The sequence below is a fragment of the Oncorhynchus mykiss genome, unplaced genomic scaffold (assembly GCF_013265735.2).
Source record: "Oncorhynchus mykiss isolate Arlee unplaced genomic scaffold, USDA_OmykA_1.1 un_scaffold_164, whole genome shotgun sequence".
Classification (NCBI taxonomy): Eukaryota; Metazoa; Chordata; class Actinopteri; order Salmoniformes; family Salmonidae; genus Oncorhynchus; species Oncorhynchus mykiss.
The window spans coordinates 341084-357681 of NW_023493668.1; the positions used below are offsets into that span (position 1 = coordinate 341084).

General features: G+C 40.9%; 1 protein-coding gene across 8 annotated transcripts in view; it reads right to left on the reverse strand.

The window, feature by feature from the left end:
* Window positions 1-1452: 1452 nt before the first annotated feature.
* The window catches only part of LOC110523102 (islet cell autoantigen 1-like protein), a 114106-nt gene continuing 98960 nt past the window's right edge, over window positions 1453-16598 (reverse strand). For 7 of the 8 annotated variants that reach the window (XM_036972479.1, XM_036972477.1, XM_036972478.1 and 4 more), the window contains 3 exons: window positions 7929-8237; window positions 2503-2601; window positions 1453-2361 (listed from right to left, as the gene is read on the reverse strand). In XM_036972479.1, the coding sequence (XP_036828374.1) occupies window positions 2246-2361; window positions 2503-2601; window positions 7929-8237 (524 nt within the window). In that variant the 3' untranslated portion in view covers window positions 1453-2245. The remainder of the gene's footprint in view (window positions 2362-2502; window positions 2602-7928; window positions 8238-16598) is intronic. The other variant, XM_036972476.1, reaches the window with a different exon arrangement.

Here is a 16598-nt window from a genome sequence, read left to right on the forward strand (position 1 = left end):
AGATGGGAGAACCTTCCAGAATGACAACCATCTCTGCAGCACTCCACCAATCAGGCCTTTATGGTAAAGTGTCCAAACGGAAGCCACTCCTCAGTAAAAGGCACATGACAGTCCGCTTGGAGTTTGCCAAAAGGCCCCTAAAGGACCCTCAGACCATGAGAAACAAGATTGTCTGGTCTGATGAAACCAAGATTGAACTCTTTGGCCAGAATGCCAAGCGTCACGTCTAGAGGAAACCTGGCCCTGCTCATCACCTGGCCAATACCATCCCTACAGTGAAGCATGGTGGTGGCAGCATCATGCTGTGGGGATGTTTTTCAGTGGCAGAGACTGGGAGACTAGTCAGAATCGAGAGAAAGATGAACGGAGCAACGTACAATGAGATCCTTGATGAAAACCTGTTCCAGAGCGCTTAGGACCTCAGACTGGGGCGAAGTTTCACCTTCCAACAGGACAACAACCCTAAAAACGCAGCCAAGACAACGCAGGAGTTGTCCAGCAAGAGCCCGGACTTGAACCTGATCGAACATCTCTGGAGAGGCCTGAAAATAGCTGTGCAGCAATGCTCCCCATCCAACCTGACAGAGATTGAAAGGATCTGCAGAGAAGAATGGGAGAAACTCCCCAAATACAGGTGTACCAAGCTTGTAGCATCATACCCAAGACAACTCAAGGCTGTAATCACTACCAAAGGTGCTTCTTCAAATTACTGACTGAATACTTATGAAAATGTGATATTTCCTGGGGTTTTTTGTAATACATTTGCAAACATTTCTAAAAAGCTATTTTGCTTTGTCATTATAATGGTATTGTGTGTAGATTAATGAGGGGGGAAAAACGATGTAATCCATTTTAGAATAAGGCTGTAACTTAACAAAATGTGGATTAAAGTGAAGGCTGAATACTTTCTGAATGACCTGTAAAGTAATAAAAACTGCATCGTGAGACTTACGACTGCATAATATTCCCATTCTTCTCATGAAAAGCTCAGAGCTATCTGCTTCTGCTTTCGCTCATGGGGATTCAGAAGATAAACAATCATCAAACGTATTCCAGAGAAAAGCTTCTAGAGTTCCTGTATCACGAAAACAGAATCAGTGATATGAGCTTCAGTGAGGTAGAACAAGCTGTTTCCTAGGTGATCTATGTGATTACAGTACAGTATAAATCCTACCTGCTAAAAGGGCTGTATGGTAGTATTAGCAAGGGGAGATGTATCAAATCCAGTTCTTGTAGTGGAGACAAGAACCAGATGCTGCAGTTTACATGATTAGACCATCTTAGACATCTCAGTTAACTCACAGCTGCACGATTTAGTTCTGGGTCCATGTGTCCATGTTCTGGGTCTATGTGTCCATGTTCTGGTTCTCTGGGTCCATGTTCTGGGTCTCTGGGTCCATGTTCTGGGTCTCTGGGTCCATGTTCTGGGTCTCTGGGTCCATGTTCTGGGTCTGGGTCCATGTTCTGGGTCTCTGGGTCCATGTTCTGGGTCTCTGTGTCTCTGGGTCCATGTTCTGGGTCTCTGGGTCCAAGTTCTGGGTCCATGTTCTGGGTCCATGTGTTTAATAAATTGGGTGTTCCGGGTTTGCCTCCCCCCTGCTGATTTTACCACACTGCCTTCGTCCAAATAATCAGTGATGGGGGGGGCAGTGATGACCTAAAGCCAATGTTAACCCACTGTATAAGCTGTCCCTTGCTTGGCATAGATCCACATCACTCCAGTGTGGATACTTCGACTTCCTTTAGAACCAAAAACGGATCAGATTACGGGGAGTCTTTAGTTAAGCAATGAGGCCAGAGGGGCTGTGATACATGGCCAATATACCCCGCATAAGGGCTGTTGGCACGACGCGAAGCAGAGGTCCAGGATACAGCCCTTAGCAGTGCTATACTGGCCATATACCACCAACCCAGTATTGCTATTCTAAACTGCTCACCAACATAAACGGAACAGGAAACTAGGAGTTGTGGTATATTGTCTGATATACACAACACTGGAATGCTGTTTCAGCCAATCAGAATTCAGGACCCAAACTACCCGCTTTATAATTAGTACTATAGACCATGTCACTGGTAGAGCCCGGTCCGGTGATAGGTTCTATATTATATCTCTAAGGTTAAGCCCACCCCACTTACAGTACATATCCTGTATAGAAGATGAATCTCAGTCAAATCCTCCTCAATCATCAATATAGAATATTACAGACATTACAAAGTATACAGTAACTACACACACACACCCCCCTCAGGCATTGAGGATCTCATCATCAGAGCGTCCTATGGTGTCAGGGTTAGAGAGGGGGTCCAGATCAGCAAACAGGTTGAACCATGCAGACATGTCCCGCGATGCAGCTTTAGGAACTAGACAAACACACACACACACACACACACACACACACACACAGGTACTGAATTGGTACTGTAAGGCACATTTGAAAGCTAAAACTAAACCCAACACTGCTGAGCCAACGACATCAAGCCTCACAAACCACACCCTCTCACCATTGGCTGTTGACTTTGGGCCACCCTTAGCTGACTGGACCTGGCCAGACACTGGGGACTGTAGGGGCGGAGCCTGGAACATGGGAGGCGTCGCCCAGCCTGAGAGAAAGAAGGACAGAGGAGGATAGAAAGGAGGGAGAGGAAACAAGGGAATGTGATGTCATCATTCTTCCAGGAAAGAAGAGAAGAAAGAACACAACAAGCTGATAAGAATGTACTAGAATCAGTTTCTAGATGCTACAAGAACTGGAGACAAAACTATCAGTTTCTAGATGATACTAGAACTGGATACAAAACTATCAGTTTCTAGAACTGGAGACAAACTATCCGTTTCTAGAACTGGAGACAAACTATCAGTTTCTAGATGATACTAGAACTGGAGACAAACTATCAGTTTCTAAATGCTACTAGAACTGGAGACAAACTATCAGTTTCTAGAACTGGATACAAACTATCAGTTTCTAGAACTGGATACAAACTATCAGTTTCTAGAACTGTAGACAAACTATCAGTTTCTAGATGATACTAGAACTGGATACAAACTATCAGTTTCTAGATGATACTAGAACTGGATACAAACTATCAGTTTCTAGAACTGGAGACAAACTATCAGTTTCTAGATAAAACTAGAACTGGATACAAACTATCAGTTTCTAGAACTGGAGACAAACTATCCGTTTCTAGAACTGGAGACAAACTATCAGTTTCTAGAACTGGAGACAAACTATCAGTTTCTAGAACCAGAGACAAACTATCAATTTCTAGAACTGGAGACAAACTATCAATTTCTAGAACTGGATACAAACTATCAGTTTCTAGAACTGGATACAAACTATCCGTTTCTAGATGAAACTAGAACTGGATACAAACTATCAGTTTCTAGAACTGGAGACAAACTATCAATTTCTAGAACTGGAGACAAACTATCAATTTCTAGAACTGGAGACAAAACTATCAGTTTCTAGATGAAACTAGAACTGGATACAAACTATCAGTTTCTAGAACTGGAGACAAACTATCAGTTTCTAGATGAAACTAGAACTGGATACAAACTATCAGTTTCTAGATGTTACTAGAACTGGAGACAAAACTATCATTTTCTAGACGCTACTAGAACTGGAGACAAACTATCAGTTTCTAGAACTGGAGACAAACTATCAGTTTCTAGAACTGGAGACAAACTATCAGTTTCTAGAACTGGAGACAAACTATCAGTTTCTAGAACTGGAGACAAACTATCAATTTCTAGAACTAGAGACAAACTATCAATTTCTAGAACTGGATACAAACTATCAGTTTCTAGATGAAACTAGAACTGGAGACAAACAATCAGTTTCTAGAACTGGAGTCAAAAATATCAGTTTCTAGATGAAACTAGAACTGGATACAAACTATCAGTTTCTAGAACTGGAGACAAACTATCCATTTCTAGATGATACTAGTACTGGATACAAACTATCAGTTTTTAGAACTGAATACAAACTATCAGTTTCTAGATGATACTAGAACTGGATACAAACTATCAGTTTCTAGAACTGGATACAAACTATCCGTTTCTAGATGATACTAGAACTGGATACAAACTATCAGTTTCTAGAACTGGAGACAAACTATCAATTTCTAGAACTGGAGACAAACTATCAATTTCTAGATGATACTAGAACTGGATACAAACTATCAGTTTTTAGAACTGAATACAAACTATCAGTTTCTAGATGATACTAGAACTGGATACAAACTATCAGTTTCTAGAACTGGATACAAACTATCCGTTTCTAGATGATACTAGAACTGGATACAAACTATCAGTTTCTAGAACTGGAGACAAACTATCAATTTCTAGAACTGGAGACAAACTATCAGTTTCTAGATGAAACTAGAACTGGATACAAACTATCCGTTTCTAGAACTGGAGACAAAACTATCCGTTTCTAGATGATACTAGAACTGGATACAAACTATCAGTTTCTAGAACTGAATACAAACTATCAGTTTCTAGATGAAACTAGAACTGGATACAAACTATCCGTTTCTAGAACTGGAGACAAACTATCAGTTTCTAGAGCTGGATACAAACTATCAGTTTCTAGATGCTACTAGAACTGGAGACAAACTATCAGTTTCTAGATGCTACTAGAACTGGAGACAAACTATCAGTTTCTAGATGAAACTACAACTGGATACAAACTATCAGTTTCTAGAACTGGAGACAAACTATCAGTTTCTAGAACTGGAGACAAACTATCAGTTTCTAGATGCTACTAGAACTGGAGACAAACTATCATTTTCTAAATGCTACTAGAACTGGAGACAAACTATCAGTTTCTAGAACTGGAGACAAAACTATCAGTTTCTAGAACTGGAGACAAACTATCAGTTTCTAGATGAAACTAGAACTGGATACAAACTATCAGTTTCTAGATGATAGTAGAACTGGAGACAAACTATCAGTTTCTAGAACTGGAGACAAACTATCAGTTTCTAGATGAAACTAGAACTGGATACAAACTATCAGTTTCTAGAACTGGAGACAAACTATCCGTTTCTAGAACTGGAGACAAACTATCCGTTTCTAGATTGTACTAGAACTGGAGACAAACTATCAGTTTCTAGAACTGGAGACAAACTATCAATTTCTAGAACTGGATACAAACTATAAGTTTCTAGATGAAACTAGAACTGGATACAAACTATCTGTTTCTAGAACTGGATACAAACTATCAGTTTCTAGAACTGGATACAAACTATCAGTTTCTAGATGATACTAGAACTGGATACAAACTATCAGTTTCTAGAACTGGAGACAAAACTATCCATTTCTAGATGATACTAGAACTGGATACAAACTATCAGTTTCTAGATGAAACTTGAACTGGATACAAACTATCCGTTTCTAGAGCTGGATACAAACTATCAGTTTCTAGATGATACTAGAACTGGAGACAAACTATCAGTTTCTAGAACTGGAGTCAAAACTATCAGTTTCTAGATGAAACTAGAACTGGATACAAACTATCCGTTTCTAGAACTGGAGACAAACTATCCATTTCTAGATGATACTAGAACTGGATACAAACTATCAGTTTCTAGAACTGGAGACAAAACTATCAGTTTCTAGATGAAACTAGAACTGGATACAAACTATCAGTTTCTAGATGTTACTAGAACTGGAGACAAAACTATCATTTTCTAGACGCTACTAGAACTGGAGACAAAACTATCAGTTTCTAGAACTGGAGACAAACTATCAGTTTCTAGAACTAGAGACAAACTATCAGTTTCTAGAACTGGAGACAAACTATCAGTTTCTAGAACTGGAGACAAACTATCAATTTCTAGAACTGGAGACAAACTATCAATTTCTAGAACTGGATACAAACTATCAGTTTCTAGAACTGGATACAAACTATCAGTTTCTAGATGAAACTAGAACTGGAGACAAACTATCAGTTTCTAGAACTGGAGTCAAAACTATCAGTTTCTAGATGAAACTAGAACTGGATACAAACTATCCATTTCTAGAACTGGAGACAAACTATCCATTTCTAGATGATACTAGAACTGGATACAAACTATCAATTTCTAGAACTGGAGACAAACTATCAATTTCTAGAACTGGATACAAACTATCAGTTTCTAGAACTGGATACAAACTATCCGTTTCTAGATGAAACTAGAACTGGAGACAAACTATCAGTTTCTAGAACTGGAGTCAAAACTATCAGTTTATAGATGAAACTAGAACTGGATACAAACTATCCATTTCTAGAACTGGAGACAAACTATCCATTTCTAGATGATACTAGAACTGGATACAAACTATCAGTTTCTAGAACTGGAGACAAACTATCAATTTCTAGAACTGGAGACAAACTATCAGTTTCTAGATGAAACTAGAACTGGATACAAACTATCCGTTTCTAGAACTGGAGACAAAACTATCCCTTTCTAGATGATACTAGAACTGGATACAAACTATCAGTTTCTAGAACTGAATACAAACTATCAGTTTCTAGATGAAACTAGAACTGGATACAAACTATCCGTTTCTAGAACTGGAGACAAACTATCCGTTTCTAGAGCTGGATACAAACTATCCGTTTCTAGAGCTGGATACAAACTATCAGTTTCTAGAGCTGGATACAAACTATCAGTTTCTAGATGCTACTAGAACTCGAGACAAACTATCAGTTTCTAGATGAAACTAGAACTGGATACAAACTATCAGTTTCTAGAACTGGAGACAAACTATCAGTTTCTAGATGCTACTAGAACTGGAGACAAACTATCAGTTTCTAGATGAAACTAGAACTGGAGACAAACTATCATTTTCTAAATGCTACTAGAACTGGAGACAAACTATCAGTTTCTAGAACTGGAGACAAACTATCAGCTTCTAGAACTGGAGACAAACTATCAGTTTCTAGATGCTACTAGAACTGGAGACAAACTATCATTTTCTAAATGCTACTAGAACTGGAGACAAACTATCAGTTTCTAGAACTGGAGACAAACTATCAGTTTCTAGAACTGGAGACAAAACTATCAGTTTCTAGAACTGGAGACAAACTATCAGTTTCTAGATGAAACTAGAACTGGATACAAACTATCAGTTTCTAGATGATAGTAGAACTGGAGACAAACTATCAGTTTCTAGAACTGGAGACAAACTATCAGTTTCTAGATGAAACTAGAACTGGATACAAACTATCAGTTTCTAGAACTGGAGACAAACTATCCGTTTCTAGAACTGGAGACAAACTATCCGTTTCTAGATTATACTAGAACTGGAGACAAACTATCAGTTTCTAGATGAAACTAGAACTGGATACAAACTATCAGTTTCTAGAACTGGAGACAAACTATCAGTTTCTAGATGCTACTAGAACTGGAGACAAACTATCAGTTTCTAGAACTGGAGACAAACTATCAGTTTCTAGAACTGGAGACAAAACTATCAGTTTCTAGAACTGGAGACAAACTATCAGTTTCTAGATGAAACTAGAACTGGATACAAACTATCCGTTTCTAGAACTGGAGACAAACTATCAGTTTCTAGAACTGGAGACAAACTATCAATTTCTAGATGCTACTAGGTCATCTAGCCACTAGAGGTCAGACATCCAGTAAGGTGATTCAGCCACTCGAGGTCAGACATGCAGTAAGGTGATTCAGGCACTAGAGGTCAGACATGCAGTAGGGTCATCTAGCCACTAGAGGTCAGACATGCAGTAAGATCATCTAGCCACTAGAGGTCAGACATGCAGTAAGGTCATCTAGCCACTAGAGGTCAGAAATGCAGTAAGGTCATCTAGCCACTAGAGGTCAGACATGCAGTAAGATCATCTAGCCACTAGAGGTCAGACATGCAGTAAGATCATCTAGCCACTAGAGGTCAGACCAGGAGATGGTGCTGACTGACTGACCTGTAGAACTCAGACTGTGGTCCAGCAGCTGGGAGGGCAGGAAGCCGGTGGGACTGGGGGACTGAGAGGGGGGGCAGGCCACTCCAGTAGGTGGAGGAGGGACTAGGGTGGGGGTGGGGGGGACAGGGTCAGAGAACTCCAAGCAGCCAAAGGTGCCTTGCCACTCTCGACTGAACTCGTCTGCGTCCATTGGTCCAGGGCTCAGGAGGTCCTTCAGAAAGGCCATGTCCCCAGTCTCTCTGTCCTCCTCCTCCTTGTCCCCCACCCTGGGACCCTGCTGTAGTAGAGAGCTTCCAGAGAGGTCCCCACCTAGAACACACAGCACAGAGAGACAGACAAAGCGTTAGAAACTGCATGTAGCCAGGTCATCAGGAACTATTAACTGTTACTGACTCATGTCAATTGAAAAACAGGCTGGTCTGAAACACCATTCACACAGAGGACAAAGTCAGCTCAGGACCTGAGAGACACCTGAGAGAGAACCCTGAGAGAGAGAGAGAAAGTGAGAGAGAGGGGAAATCAGTTGAAATCAAATGAGTCAGAAGACAACTGGAAGAATGAGATCAGAAAAACACCACACATGCAACTGAAAGAGAGAGGAGTCATCCAGGGGGAGGACAGGAGAAGAGGTAAGAGACATCCATTGGGAGGACAGGACAGGAGAGTTAAGAGCAGCTCAGACCCCCAGTAACACAGGTTTGATAGGAGAACGGGGAGGGCAGGACAGGACAGGTAAGAGACACGAGACGTGTGTGGCAGGGTCTACAGGAAATCACGGACCACAAAAAGATAACCAGCCACGTCACGGACAACGATGTCATGCTTCCAGACAAACTAACCACCTTCTTTGCCCGCTTTGAGGATAATACAATACCACCGTCGTGGCCCGCTAACAAGGACTGCGCCCTGCCCCCCTCCTTCTCCGTGGCCAACGTGAGTAAAACATTTAAACGTGTTAACCCTCGCAAGGCTGCTGGCCCAGAGTGTATCCCTAGCCGCGTCCTCGGAGCATGCGCAGACCAGCTGGCTGGTGTGTTTACAGACATATTCAATCGCTCCCTATCCCAGTCTGGTGTCCCCACATGCTTCAAGATGGCCACCAATGTTCCTGAACCCAAGAAGGTAAAGGTAATTGAAATGAATGACTACCGCCCCCTACCACTCAACATGTCATCATGAAGTGCTTTGAGAGACTAGTCAAGGATCATATCACCTCTACCTTACCTGTCACCCTAGACCCACTTCAGTTTGAATAACGCCCCAACAGGTCCACAGACGATGTAATCACCATCGCACTGCTCTGTCCCATCTGGACAAGAGGAATACCTACAGTTGAAGTCGGAAGTTTACATACACTTTAGCCAAATACACAATTCCTGACATTTAATCCGAGACATAAATTCCCTGTCTTATGTCAGTTAGGATCACCACTTTATTTTAATAATGTGAAATGTCAGAATAAGAGTAGAGAGAGTGATTTATTTCTGCTTTTATTTCTTTCATCACATTCCCAGTGGGTCAGAAGTTTACATACACTCAATTAGTATTTGGTAGCATTGCCTTTCAATTGTTTAACTTGGGTCAAACATTTTGGGTAGCCTTCCACATGCTTCCCACAATAAGTTGGGTGAATTTTGGCTCATTCCTCCTGACAGAGCTGGTGTAACTGAGTCAGGTTGGTAGGCCTCCTTGCTCGCACACACTTTTTCAGTTCTTCCCACAAAGTTTCTATAGGATTGAAGTCAGGGCTGTGTGATGGCCACTCCAATACCTTGACTTTGTTGTCCTTAAGCCATTTTGCCACAACTTTGGAAGTATGCTTGAGGTCATTGTCCATTTGGAAGACCCATTTGCAACCAAGCTTTAACTTCCTGACTGATGTTTTGAGATGTTGCTTCAATATTTCCACAGACTTTTCATTCCTCATTATGCCATCTATTTTGTGAATTGCACCAGTCCCTGCTGCAGCAAAGCACTCCCACAACATGATGCTGCCACCCCCATGCTTCACGATTGGGATGGTGTTCTTCGGCTTGCAAGCTCTATTTTTGTTTCATCAGACCAGAGGACATTTCTCCAAAAAGTACAATCTTTGTCCCCATGTGCAGTTGCAAACTGTAGTCGGGATTTTTTGTGGTGGTTTTGCTGAGCGGCCTTTCAGGTTATGTCGATATAGGACTTGTTTAATGTGGATATACAGTGCCTTGCAAAAGTATTCGGCCCCCTTGAACTTTGCGACCTTTTGCCACATTTCAGGCTTCAAACATAAAGATATAAAACTGTATTTTTTTGTGAAGAATCAACAAAAAGTGGGACACAATCATGAAGTGGAACGACATTTATTGGATATTTCAAACTTTTTTAACAAATCAAAAACTGAAAAATTGGGCGTGCAAAATTATTCAGCCCCTTTACTTTCAGTGCAGCAAACTCTCTCCATAAGTTCAGTGAGGATCTCTGAATGATCCAATGTTGACCTAAATGACTAATGATGATGAATACAATCCACCTGTGTGTAATCAAGTCTCCGTATAAATGCACCTGCACAGTGATAGTCTCAGAGGTCCGTTAAAAGCGCAGAGAGCATCATGAAGAACAAGGAACACACCAGGCAGGTCCGACATACTGTTGTGAAGAAGTTTAAAGCCGGATTTGGATACAAAAATATTTTCCAAGCTTTAAACATCCCAAGGAGCACTGTGCAAGCGATAATATTGAAATGGAAGGAGTATCAGACCACTGCAAATCTACCAAGACCTGGCCGTCCCTCTAAACTTTCAGCTCATAAAAGGAGAAGACTGATCAGAGATGCAGCCAAGAGGCCCATGATCACTCTGGATGAACTGCAGAGATCTACAGCTGAGGTGGGAGACTCTGTCCATAGGACAACAATCAGTCGTATATTGCACAAATCTGGCCTTTATGGAAGAGTGGCAAGAAGAAAGCCATTTCTTAAAGATATCCATAAAAAGTGTCGTTTAAAGTTTGCCACAAGCCACCTGGGAGACACACCATACATGTGGAAGGAGGTGCTCTGGTCAGATGAAACCAAAATTTAACTTTTTGGCAACAATGCAAAACGTTATGTTTGGCGTAAAAGCAACACAGCTCATCACCCTGAACACACCATCCCCACTGTCAAACATGGTGGTGACAGCATCATGGTTTGGGCCTGCTTTTCTTCAGCAGGGACAGGGAAGATGGTTAAAATTGATGGGAAGATGGATGGAGCCAAATACAGGACCATTCTGGAAGAAAACCTGATGGATTCTGCAAAAGACCTGAGACTGGGACGGAGATTTGTCTTCCAACAAGACAATGATCCAAAACATAAAGCAAAATCTACAATGGAATGGTTCAAAAATAAACATATCCAGGTGTTAGAATGGCCAAGTCAAAGTCCAGACCTGAATCCAATCGAGAATCTGTGGAAAGAACTGAAAACTGCTGTTCACAAATGCTCTCCATCCAACCTCACTGAGCTCGAGCTGTTTTGCAAGGAGGAATGGGAAAAAATGTCAGTCTCTCGATGTGCAAAACTGATAGAGACATACCCCAAGCGACTTACAGCTGTAATCGCAGCAAAAGGTGGCGCTACAAAGTATTAACTTAAGGGGGCTGAATAATTTTGCACGCCCAATTTTTCAGTTTTTGATTTGTTAAAAAAGTTTGAAATATCCAATAAATGTCGTTCCACTTCATGATTGTGTCCCACTTGTTGTTGATTCTTCACAAAAAAATACAGTTTTATATCTTTATGTTTGAAGCCTGAAATGTGGCAAAAGGTTGCAAAGTTCAAGGGGGCCGAATACTTTCGCAAGGCACTGTAGATACTTTCGTACCTGTTTCCTCCAGCATCTTCGCAAGGTCCTTTGCTGTTGTTCTGGGATTTATTTGCACTTTTCACACCAAAGTACGTTCCTCTCTAGGAGACAGAATGCGTCTCCTTCCTGAGCGGTATGACGGCTGCGTGGTCCCATGGTGTTTATACTTGAGTACTATTGTTTGTATAGATGAATGTGGTACCTTCAGGCATTTGGAAATTGCTCCCAAGGATGAACCAGACTTGTGGAGGTCTACAATTTGTTTTCTGAGGTCTTGGCTGATTTCTTTTGATTTTCCCATGATGTCAAGCAAAGAGGCACTGAGTTTGAAGGTAGGCCTTGAAATACAGTGCCTTGCGAAAGTATTCGGTCCCCTTGAACTTTGCGACCTTTTGCCACATTTCAGGCTTCAAACATGAAGATATAAAACTGTATTTTCTTGTGAAGAATCAACAACAAGTGGGACACAATCATGAAGTGGAACGACATTTATTGGATATTTCAAACCTTTTTAACAAATCAAAAACTGAAAAATTGGGCGTGCAAAATTATTCAGCCCCTTTACTTTCAGTGCAGCAAACTCTCTCCATAAGTTCAGTGAGGATCTCTGAATGATCCAATGTTGACCTAAATGACTAATGATGATAAATACAATCCACCTGTGTGTAATCAAGTCTCCGTATAAATGCACCTGCACTGTGATAGTCTCAGAGGTCTGTTAAAAGCGCAGAGAGCATCATGAAGAACAAGGAACACACCAGGCTGGTCCGAGATACTGTTGTGAAGAAGTTTAAAGCCGGATTTGGATACAAAAAGATTTCCCAAGCTTTAAACATCCCAAGGAGCACTGTGCAAGCGATAATATTGAAATGGAAGGAGTATCAGACCACTGCAAATCTACCAAGACCTGGCCGTCCCTCTAAACTTTCAGCTCATACAAGGAGAAGACTGATCAGAGATGCAGCCAAGAGGCCCATGATCACTCTGGATGAACTGCAGAGCTCTACAGCTGAGGTGGGAGACTCTGTCCATAGGACAACAATCAGTCGTATATTGCACAAATCTGGCCTTTATGGAAGAGTGGCAAGAAGAAAGCCATTTCTTAAAGATATCCATAAAAAGTGTCGTTTAAAGTTTGCCACAAGCCACCTGGGAGACACACCAAACATGTGGAAGGAGGTGCTCTGGTGAGATGAAACCAAAATTGAACTTTTTGGCAACAATGCAAAACGTTATGTTTGGCGTAAAAGCAACACAGCTGAACACACCATCCCCACTGTCAAACATGGTGGTGGCAGCATCATGGTTTAGGCCTGCTTTTCTTCAGCAGGGACAGGGAAGATGGTTAAAATTGATGGGAAGATGGATGGAGCCAAATACAGGACCATTCTGGAAGAAAACCTGATGGAGTCTGCAAAAGACCTGAGACTGGGACGGAGATTTGTCTTCCAACAAGACAATGATCCAAAACATAAAGCAAAATCTACAATGGAATGGTTCAAAAATAAACATATCCAGGTGTTAGAATGGCCAAGTCAAAGTCCAGACCTGAATCCAATCGAGAATCTGTGGAAAGAACTGAAAACTGCTGTTCACAAATGCTCTCCATCCAACCTCACTGAGCTCGAGCTGTTTTGCAAGGAGGAATGGGAAAAATTTTCAATCTCTCGATGTGCAAAACTGATAGAGACATACCCCAAGCGACTTACAGCTGTAATCGCAGCAAAAGGTGGCGCTACAAAATATTAACTTAAGGGGGCTGAATAATTTTGCACGCCCAATTTTTCAGTTTTTGATTTGTTAAAAAAGTTTGAAATATCCAATAAATGTCGTTCCACTTCATGATTGTGTCCCACTTGTTGTTGATTCTTCACAAGAAAATACAGTTTTATATCTTTATGTTTGAAGCCTGAAATGTGGCAAAAGGTCGCAAAGTTCAAGGGGGCCGAATACTTTCGCAAGGCACTGTACATCCACAGGTACACCTACAATTGACTCAAATGATGTCAATTAGCTTATCAGAAGCTTCTAAATCCATGACATCATTTTCTGGAATTTTCCAAGCTGTTTAAAGGCACAGTCAACTTAGTGCATGTCAATTTCTGACCCACTGGGATTGTGATACAGTGAAATAATCTGTCTAGAAATATTGCTGGAAAAATTACTTGTGTCATGCACAAATTAGATGTCCTAACCGACTAGCCAAAACTATAGTTTGTTAAGAAATTTGTGTAGTGATTTGAATGTTTTAATGACTCCAACCTAAATGGATGTAAACTTCCGACTTCAACTGTATGTCAGAATGCTGTTCATTGATTACAGCTCAGCATTCAACACCATAGTACCCTCCAAGCTCATCTTCAAGCTGGAGGCCCTGGCCTCAACCCCGCCCTGTGCAACTGGGTCCTGGACTTTCTGACGGGCCGCCCCCAGATGGTGAAGGTAGGAAACAACATCTCCACTTTGCTGACCCTCAACACTGGGGCCCCACAAGGGTGCGTGCTCAGCCCCCTCCTGTACTCCCTGTTCACCCACGACTGCGTGGCCAAGCACGCCTCCAACTCAATCATCAAGTTTGCAGATGACACAACATTAGTGGGCTTGATTACCAATAACGACGAGACAGCCTTCAGGGACGATGTGAGGGCACTCGGTGTGTGGTGTCAGGAAAACAACCTCTCACTCAACGTAAACAAAACAAAGGAGATGACTGTGGACTTCAGGAAACCTTTGACAGCTCTTTGGTCTTGGCCATAGTGGAGTTTGGAGTGTGACTGTTTGAGGTTGTGGACACGTGTCTTTTATACTGATAACAAGTTCAAACAGGTGCCATTAATACAGGTAATGAGTGGAGGACAGAGGAGCCTCTTAAAGAAGAAGTTACAGGTCTGTGAGAGCCAGAAATCTTGAATAATATACATCAGGGTCTGGTATGTAGCTAGTAGAAAACACCTCTGAATAATATACATCAGGGTCTGGTATGTAACTAGTAGAAAACACCTCTGAATAATATACATCAGGGTCTGGTATGTAACTAGTAGAAAACACCTCTGAATAATATACATCAGGGTCTGGTATGTAACTAGTAGAAAACACCTCTGAATAATATACATCAGGGTCTGGTATGTAGCTAGTAGAAAACACCTCTGAATAATATACATCAGGGTCTGGTATGTAACTAGTAGAAAACACCTCTGAATAATATACATCAGGGTCTGGTATGTAACTAGTAGAAAACACCTCTGAATAATATACATCAGGGTCTGGTATGTAACTAGTAGAAAACACCTCTGAATAATATACATCAGGGTCTGGTATGTAACTAGTATAATATACATCAGGGTCTGGTATGTAACTAGTAGAAAACACCTCTGAATAATATACATCAGGGTCTGGTATGTAACTAGTATAATATACATCAGGGTCTGGTATGTAACTAGTATAATATACATCAGGGTCTGGTATGTAACTAGTAGAAAACACCTCTGAATAATATACATCAGGGTCTGGTATGTAACTAGTAGAAAACACCTCTGAATAATATACATCAGGGTCTGGTATGTAGCTAGTAGAAAACACCTCTGAATAATATACATCAGGGTCTGGTATGTAGCTAGTAGAAAACACCTCTGAATAATATACATCAGGGTCTGGTATGATCCCAGTAGAAAACACCTCTGAATAATATACATCAGGGTCTGGTATGATCCCAGTAGAAAACACCTCTGAATAATATACATCAGGGTCTGGTATGTAACTAGTAGAAAACACCTCTGAATAATATACATCAGGGTCTGGTATGATCCCAGTAGAAAACACCTCTGAATAATATACATCAGGGTCTGGTATGTAACTAGTAGAAAACATCTCTGAATAATATACATCAGGGTCTGGTATGTAGCTAGTAGAAAACACCTCTGAATAATATACATCAGGGTCTGGTATGTAACTAGTAGAAAACACCTCTGAATAATATATATCAGGGTCTGGTATGTAACTAGTATAATATACATCAGGGTCTGGTATGTAACTAGTAGAAAACACCTCTGAATAATATACATCAGGGTCTGGTATGTAGCTAGTAGAAAACACCTCTGAATAATATACATCAGGGTCTGGTATGTAACTAGTAGAAAACACCTCTGAATAATATACATCAGGGTCTGGTATGTAACTAGTAGAAAACACCTCTGAATAATATACATCAGGGTCTGGTATGTAACTAGTAGAAAACACCTCTGAATAATATACATCAGGGTCTGGTATGTAACTAGTAGAAAACACCTCTGAATAATATACATCAGGGTCTGGTATGTAGCTAGTAGAAAACACCTCTGAATAATATACATCAGGGTCTGGTATGTAACTAGTAGAAAACACCTCTGAATAATATACATCAGGGTCTGGTATGTAACTAGTAGAAAACACCTCTGAATAATATACATCAGGGTCTGGTATGTAGCTAGTAGAAAACACCTCTGAATAATATACATCAGGGTCTGGTATGTAACTAGTAGAAAACACCTCTGAATAATATACATCAGGGTCTGGTATGATCCCAGTAGAAAACACCTCTGAATAATATACATCAGGGTCTGGTATGTAGCTAGTAGAAAACACCTCTGAATAATATACATCAGGGTCTGGTATGTAACTAGTAGAAAACACCTCTGAATAATATACATCAGGGTCTGGTATGTAACTAGTAGAAAACACCTCTGAATAATATACATCAGGGTCTGGTATGTAACTAGTAGAAAACACCTCTGAATAATATACATCAGGGTCTGGTATGTAACTAGTAGAAAACACCTCTGAATAATATACATCAGGGTCTGGTATGTAA